The sequence below is a fragment of the Monomorium pharaonis genome, chromosome 2, assembly GCF_013373865.1.
Source record: "Monomorium pharaonis isolate MP-MQ-018 chromosome 2, ASM1337386v2, whole genome shotgun sequence".
Lineage (NCBI taxonomy): Eukaryota > Metazoa > Arthropoda > Insecta > Hymenoptera > Formicidae > Monomorium > Monomorium pharaonis.
This window is the reverse complement of record NC_050468.1, coordinates 10,855,239-10,868,008: the sequence shown is the minus strand read 5'-3', so window position 1 is coordinate 10,868,008 and position 12,770 is coordinate 10,855,239. Positions and strand designations below refer to the sequence as shown.

At 36.5% G+C, this 12,770-nt stretch overlaps 1 protein-coding gene and 1 non-coding gene across 2 annotated transcripts; both read left to right on the top strand.

Moving 5' to 3' along the window:
• Positions 1-975: 975 nt before the first annotated feature.
• On the top strand, positions 976-1,049 carry Trnan-guu. The gene has a single exon. It is a non-coding gene; the product is annotated as a tRNA-Asn (tRNA).
• Positions 1,050-1,380: 331 nt separating this feature from the next.
• Positions 1,381-3,544, top strand: LOC105840234 (protein l(2)37Cc). Its single transcript, XM_012687116.3, has 4 exons — positions 1,381-1,512; positions 1,893-1,997; positions 2,336-2,757; positions 3,097-3,544. The coding sequence occupies exons 2-4, from the start codon at positions 1,910-1,912 to the stop codon at positions 3,403-3,405; spliced, it is 819 nt and encodes a 272-aa protein (XP_012542570.1). The 5' UTR covers positions 1,381-1,512; positions 1,893-1,909; the 3' UTR covers positions 3,406-3,544.
• Positions 3,545-12,770: the final 9,226 nt, after the last annotated feature.

The window sequence follows — 12,770 nt, the reverse complement described above, 5'->3', positions numbered from 1 at the left end:
TAACTGAAAGTGAATTTGACAACTAAATTCCAGATAAAGCTTAGTAGCAGCGTGACATTTGCGCAGTGAAGTTTGCGTCATTTGCGTCATGCAGCAAGATTCTTTATGTACTTGGCGTCGCGCCGCTACCGCGTCACTTGATTATTGTATTTATTAAATTGTCATTTTTAATTAACTAATTTTTTTTAATTGGATTTATAGAATCGCAAAAGTCTTTTACAAAATTACAATATGTACAAAATTATGAAGAAAACGATTAAATTTATATCAAAAACGAAAAGAATTTTATTTTTGGCACATAGAGCTGTCATTTGATTACAATATTTGCTTAATGTACAAAATCTACGATATATGTACATATTATATGTAGGTACATAATAAAACCGTATTTCTCTAGGAATAATAGGTATATACGAATAATATCATGCAATTCAAACTAAAATTAAAAACCTAGAAAATAAAAAGATTATCTTTTTTAACTTTTTGTAACTGCAAATTCAAATAAAAAAGCAGTTTAAACAAATTCATCTTTATACTACGGTATAAAGTCCAATTCATAAATATTATTATTACGTGTACTTTAATTCTGGACAAAATTTAATTCCAAATCTATAAAAGAATTACATACAAAATCTTGATTAATATTAGTTTAATATCGATGCTTGAACAATATACGTTCAGTTCGGATTATTATTAACATTAAAAATGTTAGTGATAGGAAAATATTGTTATTATAATAACAGACGCATGTTTTAAATTTATTTTTGAGAAACTGTTAATACATAATTTAAAACATGCTTCTGTTAAAAACTTTTGCTCATCAACATATACTTAAAAAACTTTAATATTTAACAGCAGACATTTAAATAAATTATTAGTGCTAATAATGTCAATAAAACTATATGTTTTATAGAAGCAAATAATGTTTTTTTACTCACTTGCTATATACTAAGCGATAGAAAGCTTCGTGGAATTGCCTCCGTGGCGCAATCGGCTAGCGCGTTCGGCTGTTAACCGAAAGGTTGGTGGTTCGAGCCCACCCGGGGGCGTTTTTTTTTTTACATTAATAATATTATATTCTCACGTTTTGAGCGAAAATCTTGCTCGTAAGACCGAAACAACAATAAAAAAACATTTTATCAAGTAATACATAATTAAAATTAACAACGAAATAACATTAATTGAAGTTTACAAGAGTTTTATAATTTGATTGTGTATATAATTTGCCAGACTACAATTAAGAATTGTAAAAAAATGTAAGACGCATGTTTATTGTTATATAATGCAATTATTTATATTATAAATTATTTTTGCATTTTTGTAGTTTGTGTAATTAGTATTTAAAATTGCCGCGTAAAGTTACGATAGACTGCCATTATCAAAAGACGTGGCGCTTGTATAGTGTACCGATTATCATGGACCATGGACTCCATTTTCTGCCATTTTCTTGTTATCGACTCCACGCTAGAAGAGGACTGAATATATTCCAACCCTAAAGTCACGATTTATTACGTAAGAATCAATTGTTTTACTATAAACACTAGCGATTAGTTTCAATTTCAATTTGATTATATGTTCGTATGATATAAGAAGGTAGACATTAATGTTAGATCAATGAAAAAAAGGGTTAAATTTCACCGGTCGGAATACTCATTGCCGCTTCATTTTGGAAATATGTGACAATATATATACAAATATATATGCAAGTATCGTCACAATTGAAAAATACATCTATTTTTTTTGTTTTCTTTTTACTATAGATATGCGTGTTCTAAATATATTTTTTTCAAATTTTTAGGTTAGAACAGTATCATGATATTGAGACTGAACCACGTTAACATATTAGATTTCATCATCTCACATATTACATAATAGTATTTTATATTTTGCAGATAATACACATTTAATTATGACAGCACAGTTTTTCAATCGATTGGGTCAGATTGGCCTGGGCATGGCACTGGCAGGTGGTGTTGTTAACTCTGCATTATACAATGGTACTGTATTATTCCTCACTCTAAAAATCAACTATACTGTTTTTTTTATATTAAACCTTTTTGTACAAACAGGAGTATTTCAAATCTAATCAATTTCTATCCATGAAAATTTACCCAATCTTCAGTAATTAAAATATACTATATTCTATCTTTTTCCAAAATTAAGTGCAAACATTTATTATACGGATTTGAACATATATTCCTAAAGTTTTACAGACTTTTAAAATCTTTAATAGAAAAATCATCAATAGAAGAAACAGTGATTAAATTTGTTTATACGAATAAGGAATAATGCTTCACGTTATATTGCAGGTTCTAATCTATTAATATTTTTTTAGTTGATGGTGGTCACAGAGCAGTTATATTTGATAGATTTGCGGGTATAAAAGATACCGTGATTGGAGAAGGGACACACTTCTTTATTCCTTGGGTGCAAAAACCAATTATTTTTGATATCCGTTCACGTCCCAGAAATGTGCCTGTTATTACGGGCAGCAAGGATTTACAGAATGTAAATATCACTCTTCGTATCCTCTTCAGGCCTGTACCCGATAAATTGCCTAAGATATACACAATACTTGGTATTGACTATGATGAAAGAGTACTACCTTCTATTACCACTGAAGTGTTGAAAGCTGTTGTTGCGCAATTTGATGCTGGTGAATTAATTACACAAAGAGAAGTTGTGTCTCAAAAAGTCAACGAAGATTTAACGGAGAGGGCTGCACAGTTTGGATTTATTTTAGATGATATTTCTCTTGTAAGTATAATTACATTTATTATTACATTTACTGTTTTACTGCTATAATGACATAATTTGAAAAATAAATCGGTAAATAGAGTTTAAATATTATCAGTTGTTAAAATTTTGTAATATATTTAAATACAATTTTTTATAACAATTTGATTTATTGATAGTAGATAAATAAAAGTATCATTAGTTTTTCAACATTTTTATCTTTTTTTTGCAAACAAGTAAACAATTTTTTAATTATGTTGTGATTGTAGCAAATAAGCAATATACACATTAGAATATCACAAAGAAAATATATTGTAGTCAATGCATAGATTATCATTATTTCTCTTAAAATTTTTTCAGACACATTTAACATTTGGTAAAGAGTTTACCCAGGCAGTAGAATTGAAACAAGTAGCTCAACAGGATGCAGAGAAGGCTCGTTTCTTGGTAGAAAAGGCTGAACAGCAAAAGAAGGCGGCTATTATTAGTGCTGAGGGTGATGCTCAAGCCGCCAGTTTACTAGCAAAATCTCTAGCTGAGGCAGGAGACGGTTTGGTTGAACTCAGAAAAATCGAAGCTGCAGAAGATATTGCACACAATCTATCCAAGTCTCGTCAAGTGGCGTATTTACCACCGGGTCTGAATGTGTTGATGAATATGCCACAGTAAAATGAATGAATTGTTACATGTTTTTACATGAATTGTGCATTTATATCATGAGAAGTTTGATGCTGTAATAGAGAGAGAGTGTATAAAAAAATATATAGTCTATATATGATGAAAGCTTCCCTGAAAGTGTTGCATAACAAGAATATAGAGTGGCGAAAATTCTGGAATAAGTAAATAAATTAATAAAATAACGAATTATCAGGAAAAATGTCTTAAACAAAAATTTTATGATCTGAAATAAGATAAATAATAATAAACTTAATTTTTGAAAAAACTCAATTTTTTAAGGTCATTATTTTTCAACAATTTTACCTTAATATTGTTATATATAAAATAATGAGGTAAATCACATTAAATAAAAAGTTATGTAATTTTATTTTTAAAACTGGAGGTGACTTTAATATAATCTTAAAAAAGTGAATTTAAAAAAAATAATTTTATTTATCTTCTCAAATGCACTTTTGTCTGAAACATTTTCCTCGATGATGTTTTATTTTTGAAATATTTGTTCCAGAACTTTTGCTATGCATTGTGTACAGTATTTTTACACATTTGTAGTTTTGATTTATAAATTTACATCATTTTATAAATGCATTATATCCTTATACTTTTTAGTTACTATAAATCTCTAGTTGTTAAATAACTTACTTAATTTTAAGGTAATCAACTGTCAATACTTACAACATACATTTGAATATTTGGAAATGCATAAGACATCCTATACTTAACAAATAGTATTTTCCATAAAATTATTTTTACAATCAATAATGATATAGCATTTAATGTAAATTTTAACATTAATATAATCCTATCCACCATATATGAATAATGTATGAAAAATAGTTTTGTTCAGTTTATTCGAAGTTATCAGTTGAATAAAAATCGTCATAAAAGTAGTAGCAACAAAATAGATTGGATATTTATACGCAAATTATTTGAGCCAAAGTATAATTAATAAATCTTAATAATGATTGAAATGATTAGGTTTATAATCTGTATTGATAATGAAAGGCTCAATTACCAAAGAAAAGCTTTAATTATATTTAAGAAGTATAATCGAAAAAAAAAGAAAAACAGTTTATTATGTATATTTACATTCTAAACAATCTAAACTCATATTAGTCTTGAAGTAAAATTATAGTTATGTATTAATGAGTCAATCAAATTGAATTCATTTATTCCGTGATTCAAATTTATTCTTAACATAAATCATGTGAATAATTGTTATTTTGCTGTTCATTTATTCTGTTTTTCTTTTATATCTATCTCAGAAGTGTCGACATATACTTTTTAAATCCGCGATAACGAAGGATTTCGTATCGGTAGGTGATCTAACTCGTTTGTTCCGGATGATCCGTTCGAGCGAACCATCCGATGGACCGCTATGATCAATCAGGAAGTCGAAATTGGTGAAAGATTATCTCGGTCGGGGTGCTCGCATCTCGCCTCTGTCGGCACAAGCTGTTAATAGAGAAAACAATTCATCATAATTTGGCGATCATCGCGGGGCGCCTTTACCATGGTGGTCCACTGTAAAAACGTAAAATATACACGACGATGTTGGTTGCACTTACACATGTTTTGTTACCGGTTATTAACGTCCAGATAGATTTATTGCGTGCCTACGACGGGAGCGAATAATTAGCAAGTTGATTTATTTTTGTTTTAACATCGAATATTGCATTATATTTCGACATTTATCATTTTTTAAAATTTTTTTCTAAAGAAAGTATATTTTTAAATATGTAATTAATAAATATAAATTTGTTTGATTTGACAATGAAGTTAGGGAAATGTAATAATGGAAGATTTGCGCGATATGCAAAAATTAATCCCATGTTTTTCTGGTTCTTAAAGATACTGAACACTGTATCATCATGCTATACGCATCGTTTGCTTCACGGTGGTGCCGTACGATAATAATATAATTTCCGCGAAGTATACTACGAATAGAGAGAGGCGAGTGAGAGAGAGAGAGAGAGAGAGAAAGAGGAAGCACCAAAGAGGGTTCGCGGTGGCAGCAGCACAGGGCGAGAGCAGATTAGCGTGAATAATGAAGACACGACCCCGTGAAAGCCTAAGCGGGTCTCCTTAAGTCTGTTCCTTCGAGTAGAAGCCGAAGCTGGAAAGGGAGGATGCTGAGGGAGAAAGGGAGGGGGGGGTGGAGCGGACACAGAAAGGAGGTAGAAGCAGTTAATTACTCCTCCCATCCACGGGATAACGACTTCCCCTTATTTGTCGAGAGGCGCAAACAGCCAACCCTCTGCAAAATCCCTCGCCAAGACGCTTTCTCCACTCTATACGCGTACATTTGACTTCATATATACGTATATACGTGTATCATGCCGTACACATACATATATGTATATATGCATGTATATATATGTACGCGTAGGTAGACACGGCCAAGGACCACCCAGTCCATTTCGGAGTGCCCGTTTCTCTCGTATACATCCACAATCGATCGGTCAGAATTTCGCGAGGAGATAAGCTTGCCTCGTTAAATCGAAGATGCAAATCTCAGCCCGGGATAAATCGAATTTAGGGCAGCAGCAAGATGATTGGAATACGAGGCATTTTAACCTGAAAGATCTACGAGTTTTGTACCAAAGTTTGTAAGATGTAATAACAAAATAATTATCTAGAATGATAACTAAGAAATCAATACGCCGTTCATTGAATTTCTCGGGACAACGCGTCACGATGCAAAGTAAAAGAAATTACTATTTTTGTATTGCGCTACTCCGCATCAAAAGAGTTAATATTCTCCCATGCAAATTTTATTCCCGAGCGAAATATAAACTCGTATATACGGATGATAGCCGGTGTAAAATCATCGTGTTAACCGCCGTCGTTGTCCCTTCGACTTAGCGAAGGGCCATCGGCAGCTACACGAGGTGATGCGGTATAACACATGTTACGTGGATCGAGCCGCAACGAAACATGCAACGAAACAAATGTTAGGTACGCCCGAATACACGTACGAATGCGGGATGCGAAGGAAACGGGAGAAAGAAAGAGAGAGACTAATTACGAAAGAAATCATAATAGGCACACATGCACCGCGGGCTGTCGGGCTAACGATCGGGCTTCCTCCGCCGCATCTGCACCTGTTACTCGGATCCTATGGTCGCGCCGATGCACGCGAGCTGCATATGCCGATGGGCTTCCTCGTGCAGAGACAAAACGCCTTAGGCTCGCCTCTCACCGGAGAGTCCCCATAGATCCCGAGAAGGGTGAAATTACGTCTCTCCTCCTTGCAACAAATTTTCTATGTCCTAACGATCCGCAAAAAAAAAGAAGAAAAACAGAAGTATCAACGAAGAGGAATAGAGAGAAATTAGCAGAAATTAAATTGCCAATCTTCAAATTTTAAGGTATTGGGATTCCATTGATTAATTCTAAGTAAATTCTCTTTCTCTTTTTCACCCTGTAATTAATACTGCAACCTCTCAGTTTCAAGTGTTACAGCCGCGCATAAATACGAGACGTAATCGTCCGACGACGCGGCGACGCTCGGGCCGCGGAGACTCGGGGCCGCTACGTAAGGTGCCGGCGCGATTAGTTATTAGACGCGACTAGCTACATCATCGATACTAATGATACGAGTGGCGGGGGCTATAAAATTTCCATCGATTAGGTCCGTCGGGTCGCGCCGACTCGCTCGCTCGCCCGCTCGCGAGTACGTTCCCTATCTCGAGTTCGTAATCATAATTAACATCTCGACTGTTCCGTTTTACCGCGTTACTCCGCTTGCAGAGAGAGAAAGGGAGGTATCGAGCTTGAGAAGTCGCTCACGCACGACGAGTCAGCGTAATAACGGCCGCTTTGAACTGACCACGACCGACCGAGAGACCGACGATATATATATAGATATATGAACGTGAGCGCGCGAACGGCCCGGGGTCCGCTCGTTACAGAAACCTCGTTAATTAAGGCGGAAAATGCGCGGGCGAAAATGTGCCGCCGGTCCCGCTGTTGCGCCTAAAGGCAACGGCGATCTTTTTGTCTTGATACGGTCCACGGGGCATGCAAATCGTAACCCCGGTCGGCCGGCTGGTCGTCTACCCTTGCCGGGGTCCTCGCCAGTATTTCTGCATTAACAGTCGACGATGAAATTGGATGAACCGCGATTTTAAACACTCGCGCTGACCGCTGCCGCCGTCATCGCCGTCGTTTCGGCTCTTTTCATCCCGCCGACGAGTCGTGCGTATGATTACGCACTTTGTTCGCGATTCTCGGGTAATCAACGTCGAATATTTACGTCCATCGGACTGCGCTTTTCATCGTAGGTTCTATGACGAGATATGCAGTAAAGTACAAATATCATTATTATTAGAAATGTAATTTCAATAGAGATGTGAGAAGTTGGATTTCAAAATAAGTGTAATATATTTTCGAAATCGACGTCTCGTCCTTTCATCACAATGGCCAGCAAATCGTTTTAAAGTAGCTTTTAAGTTCGTTTTCAAGTAGCAAAGTTATTTGTCATAATTTTAACATTACGGCGAATTCTTGACAAGTTTGAAGAAGCTATATAAAAAAAAAAACATTAAACTAGCTATTATCAACTACCTTTAAGTTAAAAGTAATTTTCGATAGAAGCCTAGATATAGATAAGGGTCAACAGGTGGATTTGTAAGATTTTCAAATTTGAATAAATCCTATGTTAAACTTCTTCGATCATGAAGATTGCTTTTATCTTCGTTATTAGCTCAGGTAATAAACTAATGTTATTTTTCATGAATGCATCAGTTACGGTTGCAATTATATAAACCGCAACTGTTTTATTTTTTTCTTCAAATTTAAAAATACTGTAAAGAAGTTGTTAAATTAAAACCAGTGATGACCACATTTTCCCATTTAAAATGACAAAATAGATAATTTGTTACGGAAAATTCTATCGAAAAAAAAAAACTTTTAACAGACCGTAATTGAGTCTTACTACCTGAGTTCATATCAAAAATTGTTTTTATGTGGTCAGTTTAATATAGAGTTTCTCAAATTTGTATGAATCACGATCTATTCTTTAAAACGACAAGTACGATTTATCTAATTCTAGTGGATATAAAAAAAAGCAAGAGAAGAAGAGATAAGTTAAGATTTATTCATACCACTTTATTACACTTTACTCTTCCTATTTTTTATTTTTTATTGTGAATATAATTTTATTTTATTTCTTTAACACACACACAATAAAGATGTAAAAAGATGCACTTATTTCCTATTTCTGATGACAGATGTGACGATTCCGATCATTTAGATGCGCGAAGAGTTTGATAATTGTAGCTTATTTTAAAATTTAGTTTTTATTTCTACCATCACTAAAAAAATGTATAATTCATTTTGGGAATCCCTGGATTGTTTAATGTCTTTTCTTCAAATTTAGTCAAGAATAGTAAAAGCCGTTACAAGAATTGATTGCAACTGCTGCGTTTATTCGTTAAAATTTTGGTTGCACATGGGAGCAACAAATTGAAATTAGAACGGCCTTCTAAGTATTCTTCCGCAAAAATTCCCCGCTGGGCACGAAAATTTCCTTCGACCTCGGCCGCGGTAATTTTCGTCACCGGATGGTCAGAGTGTGAAGATATTACTCTTTAAAGTGTTTTAACCTGTCAGAGCGAATGCAGGCCGTTCGCCTCCTGCAGTCGCAATTTTGGGCTGAGCCAGATTTTTCCTTTTGTTCTCTCCCTCTCCCTCCTCTCTGCTTTTATTCGAAACCTCGCACGCGAGGAATAATTTTCAATAAATACGCCGCACGATTCATCCTGACGAACAGACTTTTAGAAGCGCTGAAGAACGATTGTACTATACTATAGTAAAGCTGATATAATATGACACACGGAAAAAATAAGCTTTGAATCTTTCTTTTACTGAAACAAATGGCTTTGATCAACAAGACATATATCGTAAAATGCATTTTAATCAAACAGAATTTATCATAGTTAAACTCAATATTTTGTAATTAAAATGTTTAATAAACTTTACTATAAAAATTTAATTAAAATTTTGTGGTTGACTTTCTAGAATTTCTACATGGAAAGAACAATTTTACTAAAATATCTAAAAATTTATTGGATACAGATCTGAAAAGAATTTGTTAAATTAAAATAATAATGTACGTTTATTCACTGGACATTTATTTCTTTTCATTAATTAGTTATTTTGATATAAATAGAAATTTAGGATTATTATCAAGAATTCTGATATCATATTTTTAACAGAAAGGAATAAATCATAATTCAGACTCTCATCTATACGTATGAGTATCTCGACAGTCTATGGGAGGTAAATGGCGATACTCCTTTTTACCTCTAACACCTGAAACTCGCATTGTCCAATTTTGGACGCATTTGTTTTGATGTCAGACTTGATGACAAACAAATATGATATGATAATCATATCTGGTAATTTCAAAAAGAATTTCTACTGTATTTCAGAAATTGTAATATCGCTTACGCTTCTATTTTGTTATTGCTCTACAAATTATTTCTAGGCCAGGTATTCATAGTTGAGTCATGTATTTAATATATTATATTTAAGATTGTTTTATCTTATGAAAACCAATTACAAACTCGTTCTTAAGTCCTTAAACACATTACTTAAGTGTTGAAATATAATTCAACAACGAATACCAATTTAAAACATACACTACCGATAACTACCTGAATCTTTTCTTTTTTAATTATCTCTAGAAATTATCTCCAGAATTCTATTTACTTACTATATGTTATCTTCTTTGGCGCAGCTAATTACTTAGACATATCATATTTGTTTGTGTTCAAGTCAAAACAATTGTATAATTCGGGGTTAAATAATGCAAGTTTCGAACGTGTGTCAGAAGAAAAGGGATGACTTCGTATCGTCTCGTCATTCATCTCCCATTGGTTCGGTGGACGAGACGCAGGTGAGAGCCCGAGGGGGCCGCTCTCTTTCTCTTTCTGCTCGGCACTCGACTCGCGATTGATTTAGATCGAGGGAAGTCTCGAACAGGCCCTGTAATCACGCTGGCACGCCGGTGCATACACACGCGAACGTAAACCTCGGGAGTACATTAGGATACGGGAGGGGAAAGACAGAGTTGCAGCAGGGATGTTTGAGGGACTCCTGCACTCCCCAAATTTAACTCCCGTCAAGATCGGAGAATGAGCTGCACGGTCATTCTTGGTAAAACAAATTAGACAGGAATGCGCCTACTATGCCAATTCGTTCGACACACGTTACCGTGATGAGAAGCTATCTAGGTCTTTAAGGGTTCCTAAAAGGGTGATTCGCCGTGCTCGAGAAAGTAATCAATAGTAATTAAAATAAGAAAGTTGCTGCGGTAAGTCAATAACTACATTTAGATTTTGGAAATCTCTCTCGACTTTATTTCAATTTTCCGCGAAGTTCGAGCACGCCACCTCATTCTGTCGTACTATAACTTACGAAACTTCGCGTACCCTATTTCACAGTAATACAAATTGTACGTCGTTAAAGTTAGATGGAAATTTGTGGCCGGAAAGTAGGATGGCGCACCCGTTAGGACGCTCCCTCCTCGCGAGTATCCTCAGGAAGTGGGGTCATCGCGTGCAGACCCGTATGGGACGATCGCGAATTTCTATTGTCGACGGCGTATAAGAAAGAGAAGGTTCACGGCTACGGAGTACGCAGGGTCAGGTGATGACACTGAATGTCACCGTTACCCGACGATCACCACGCAGCGCAAATACAAGCGTGTGCATTCGAACGAAAGTGGAACGAAGCAACCGTGCCGAGTTTGCCTCCGCCAAAGGAAGAAAAGCTCGGAAATGTTCTTTCTTTCCCTTATCACCATCTTCTGTTTTGTTTCGTCTGAGAAAAGTATATCAAGATTTTGATTTAGTTTACCGGGAAAATTCTCAGAGAAATTTTTTCCCCGCAAAGAGAATTTCGAGGTTGCCGCTTATCTTCCCTAATTCCTATAATTTTAAATTAATTTTCTGAAGAAGAAATTCCCATTTATGCGGCAAAATTTTCATGCGCACAATGCGCATGACCGACGCGGCGAACAACACGCATAAGGTGAAATACTCGCGTGACAAGAACGATCGGCACATTTTACGCGCGATGTTCGGCTAACGGTGGAGTTTCTTACCGGCATTTCATGAGGAGGTATGCGCGATATTTTTATCTCCTGCGTGATAACCGCTCGCCCGTGGTCACGTTGCTCTTTTTCTCCCTTGAACGATCGAGTCATATGAAGCGGACCCATTTCTTCTTCGCGCCTTCGACCACCTTACCGACATCGTCACGCGACTCTGCTCGGGCAGAGAATCATTTTGCATTTGAGGTCGATTAATTTCTCGAGGTTGCGGTCTTCGCGAGCCTGAACGTTTCCTCACACTTCGGCCTCACACATTTTCATAGATTTCTATGGAAATAAAAGATTATATGGTTGAAATAAAAACGGCTCAAGTGTTTCGAATGAAACCTCTATGTGAAAGGCATACATCTAGCTCTTGCTTTTCTTCGTGATTCTATCGGATTGAGATTTTCATAACATTTTTAATGTCTGAACGAACTGTCGTCCGTTCATCAGTATGTTCATTGAGCGTTACTTGAGCCGACACTTTTGGTACCCGCCATTTCCACGGCCTCGGTCTCGGTAACGTCTCGGCGACGACCTCTTGATGACGAACACGACGACAGGTAAATGGGGTTCGCCGTGACCCTCGTGATCATCCAGCCAGCGGCTTCTAGGATCGGCGGCTGCGGAGGACGACGCCGTCGTACAAAAGCAGAGCAGTTCGGTTCCCACAGGAGCCGCTCTTCCGTGCTGGCCTCGTACACGTACGTTAATTCGAGGGAGAGGTCGCGCGGGCTGGAGGGACACATCGCCTGCCGGAGGATCATCGCCGACGTGGAAGGAGAGACCGGCAGGCAACATATGTGTAACGTGAGGGGCGTTTCGTGGCTGCGGTCCCGTCCGTCCGTCGGTTCGTCTGCGGCAAGGAGCCCGTAATTGCCACATCCTCAGATGCTGCCGTGGTGTGTATGCCCGGGTCGCGCGATGCATTGCGGCACCACCACCACCACCACTACCACCACCACCACCACCGTCACCACCGTTACCAAAATCGTCCCACCGCGTCGTCGTCGCATCCGATACACCGATCCAGGGGCGGATCTGAGACTCGACTAACAAAAAAAAAGTAGACAAATTAAAAAGTCCTAATGATGTTATTAGAAAATATTTCCTGATCCCTTTATTAATTATTAACCCTTTATTTGGTAATGCTCAAGCAACATGACTTTCATATTTGCCCCGCATGCCGTCTTCGTTACCATATGATTGAAGTTCGAACATTACCATCAAGTTATAATATGTTCTCAGCATTCAG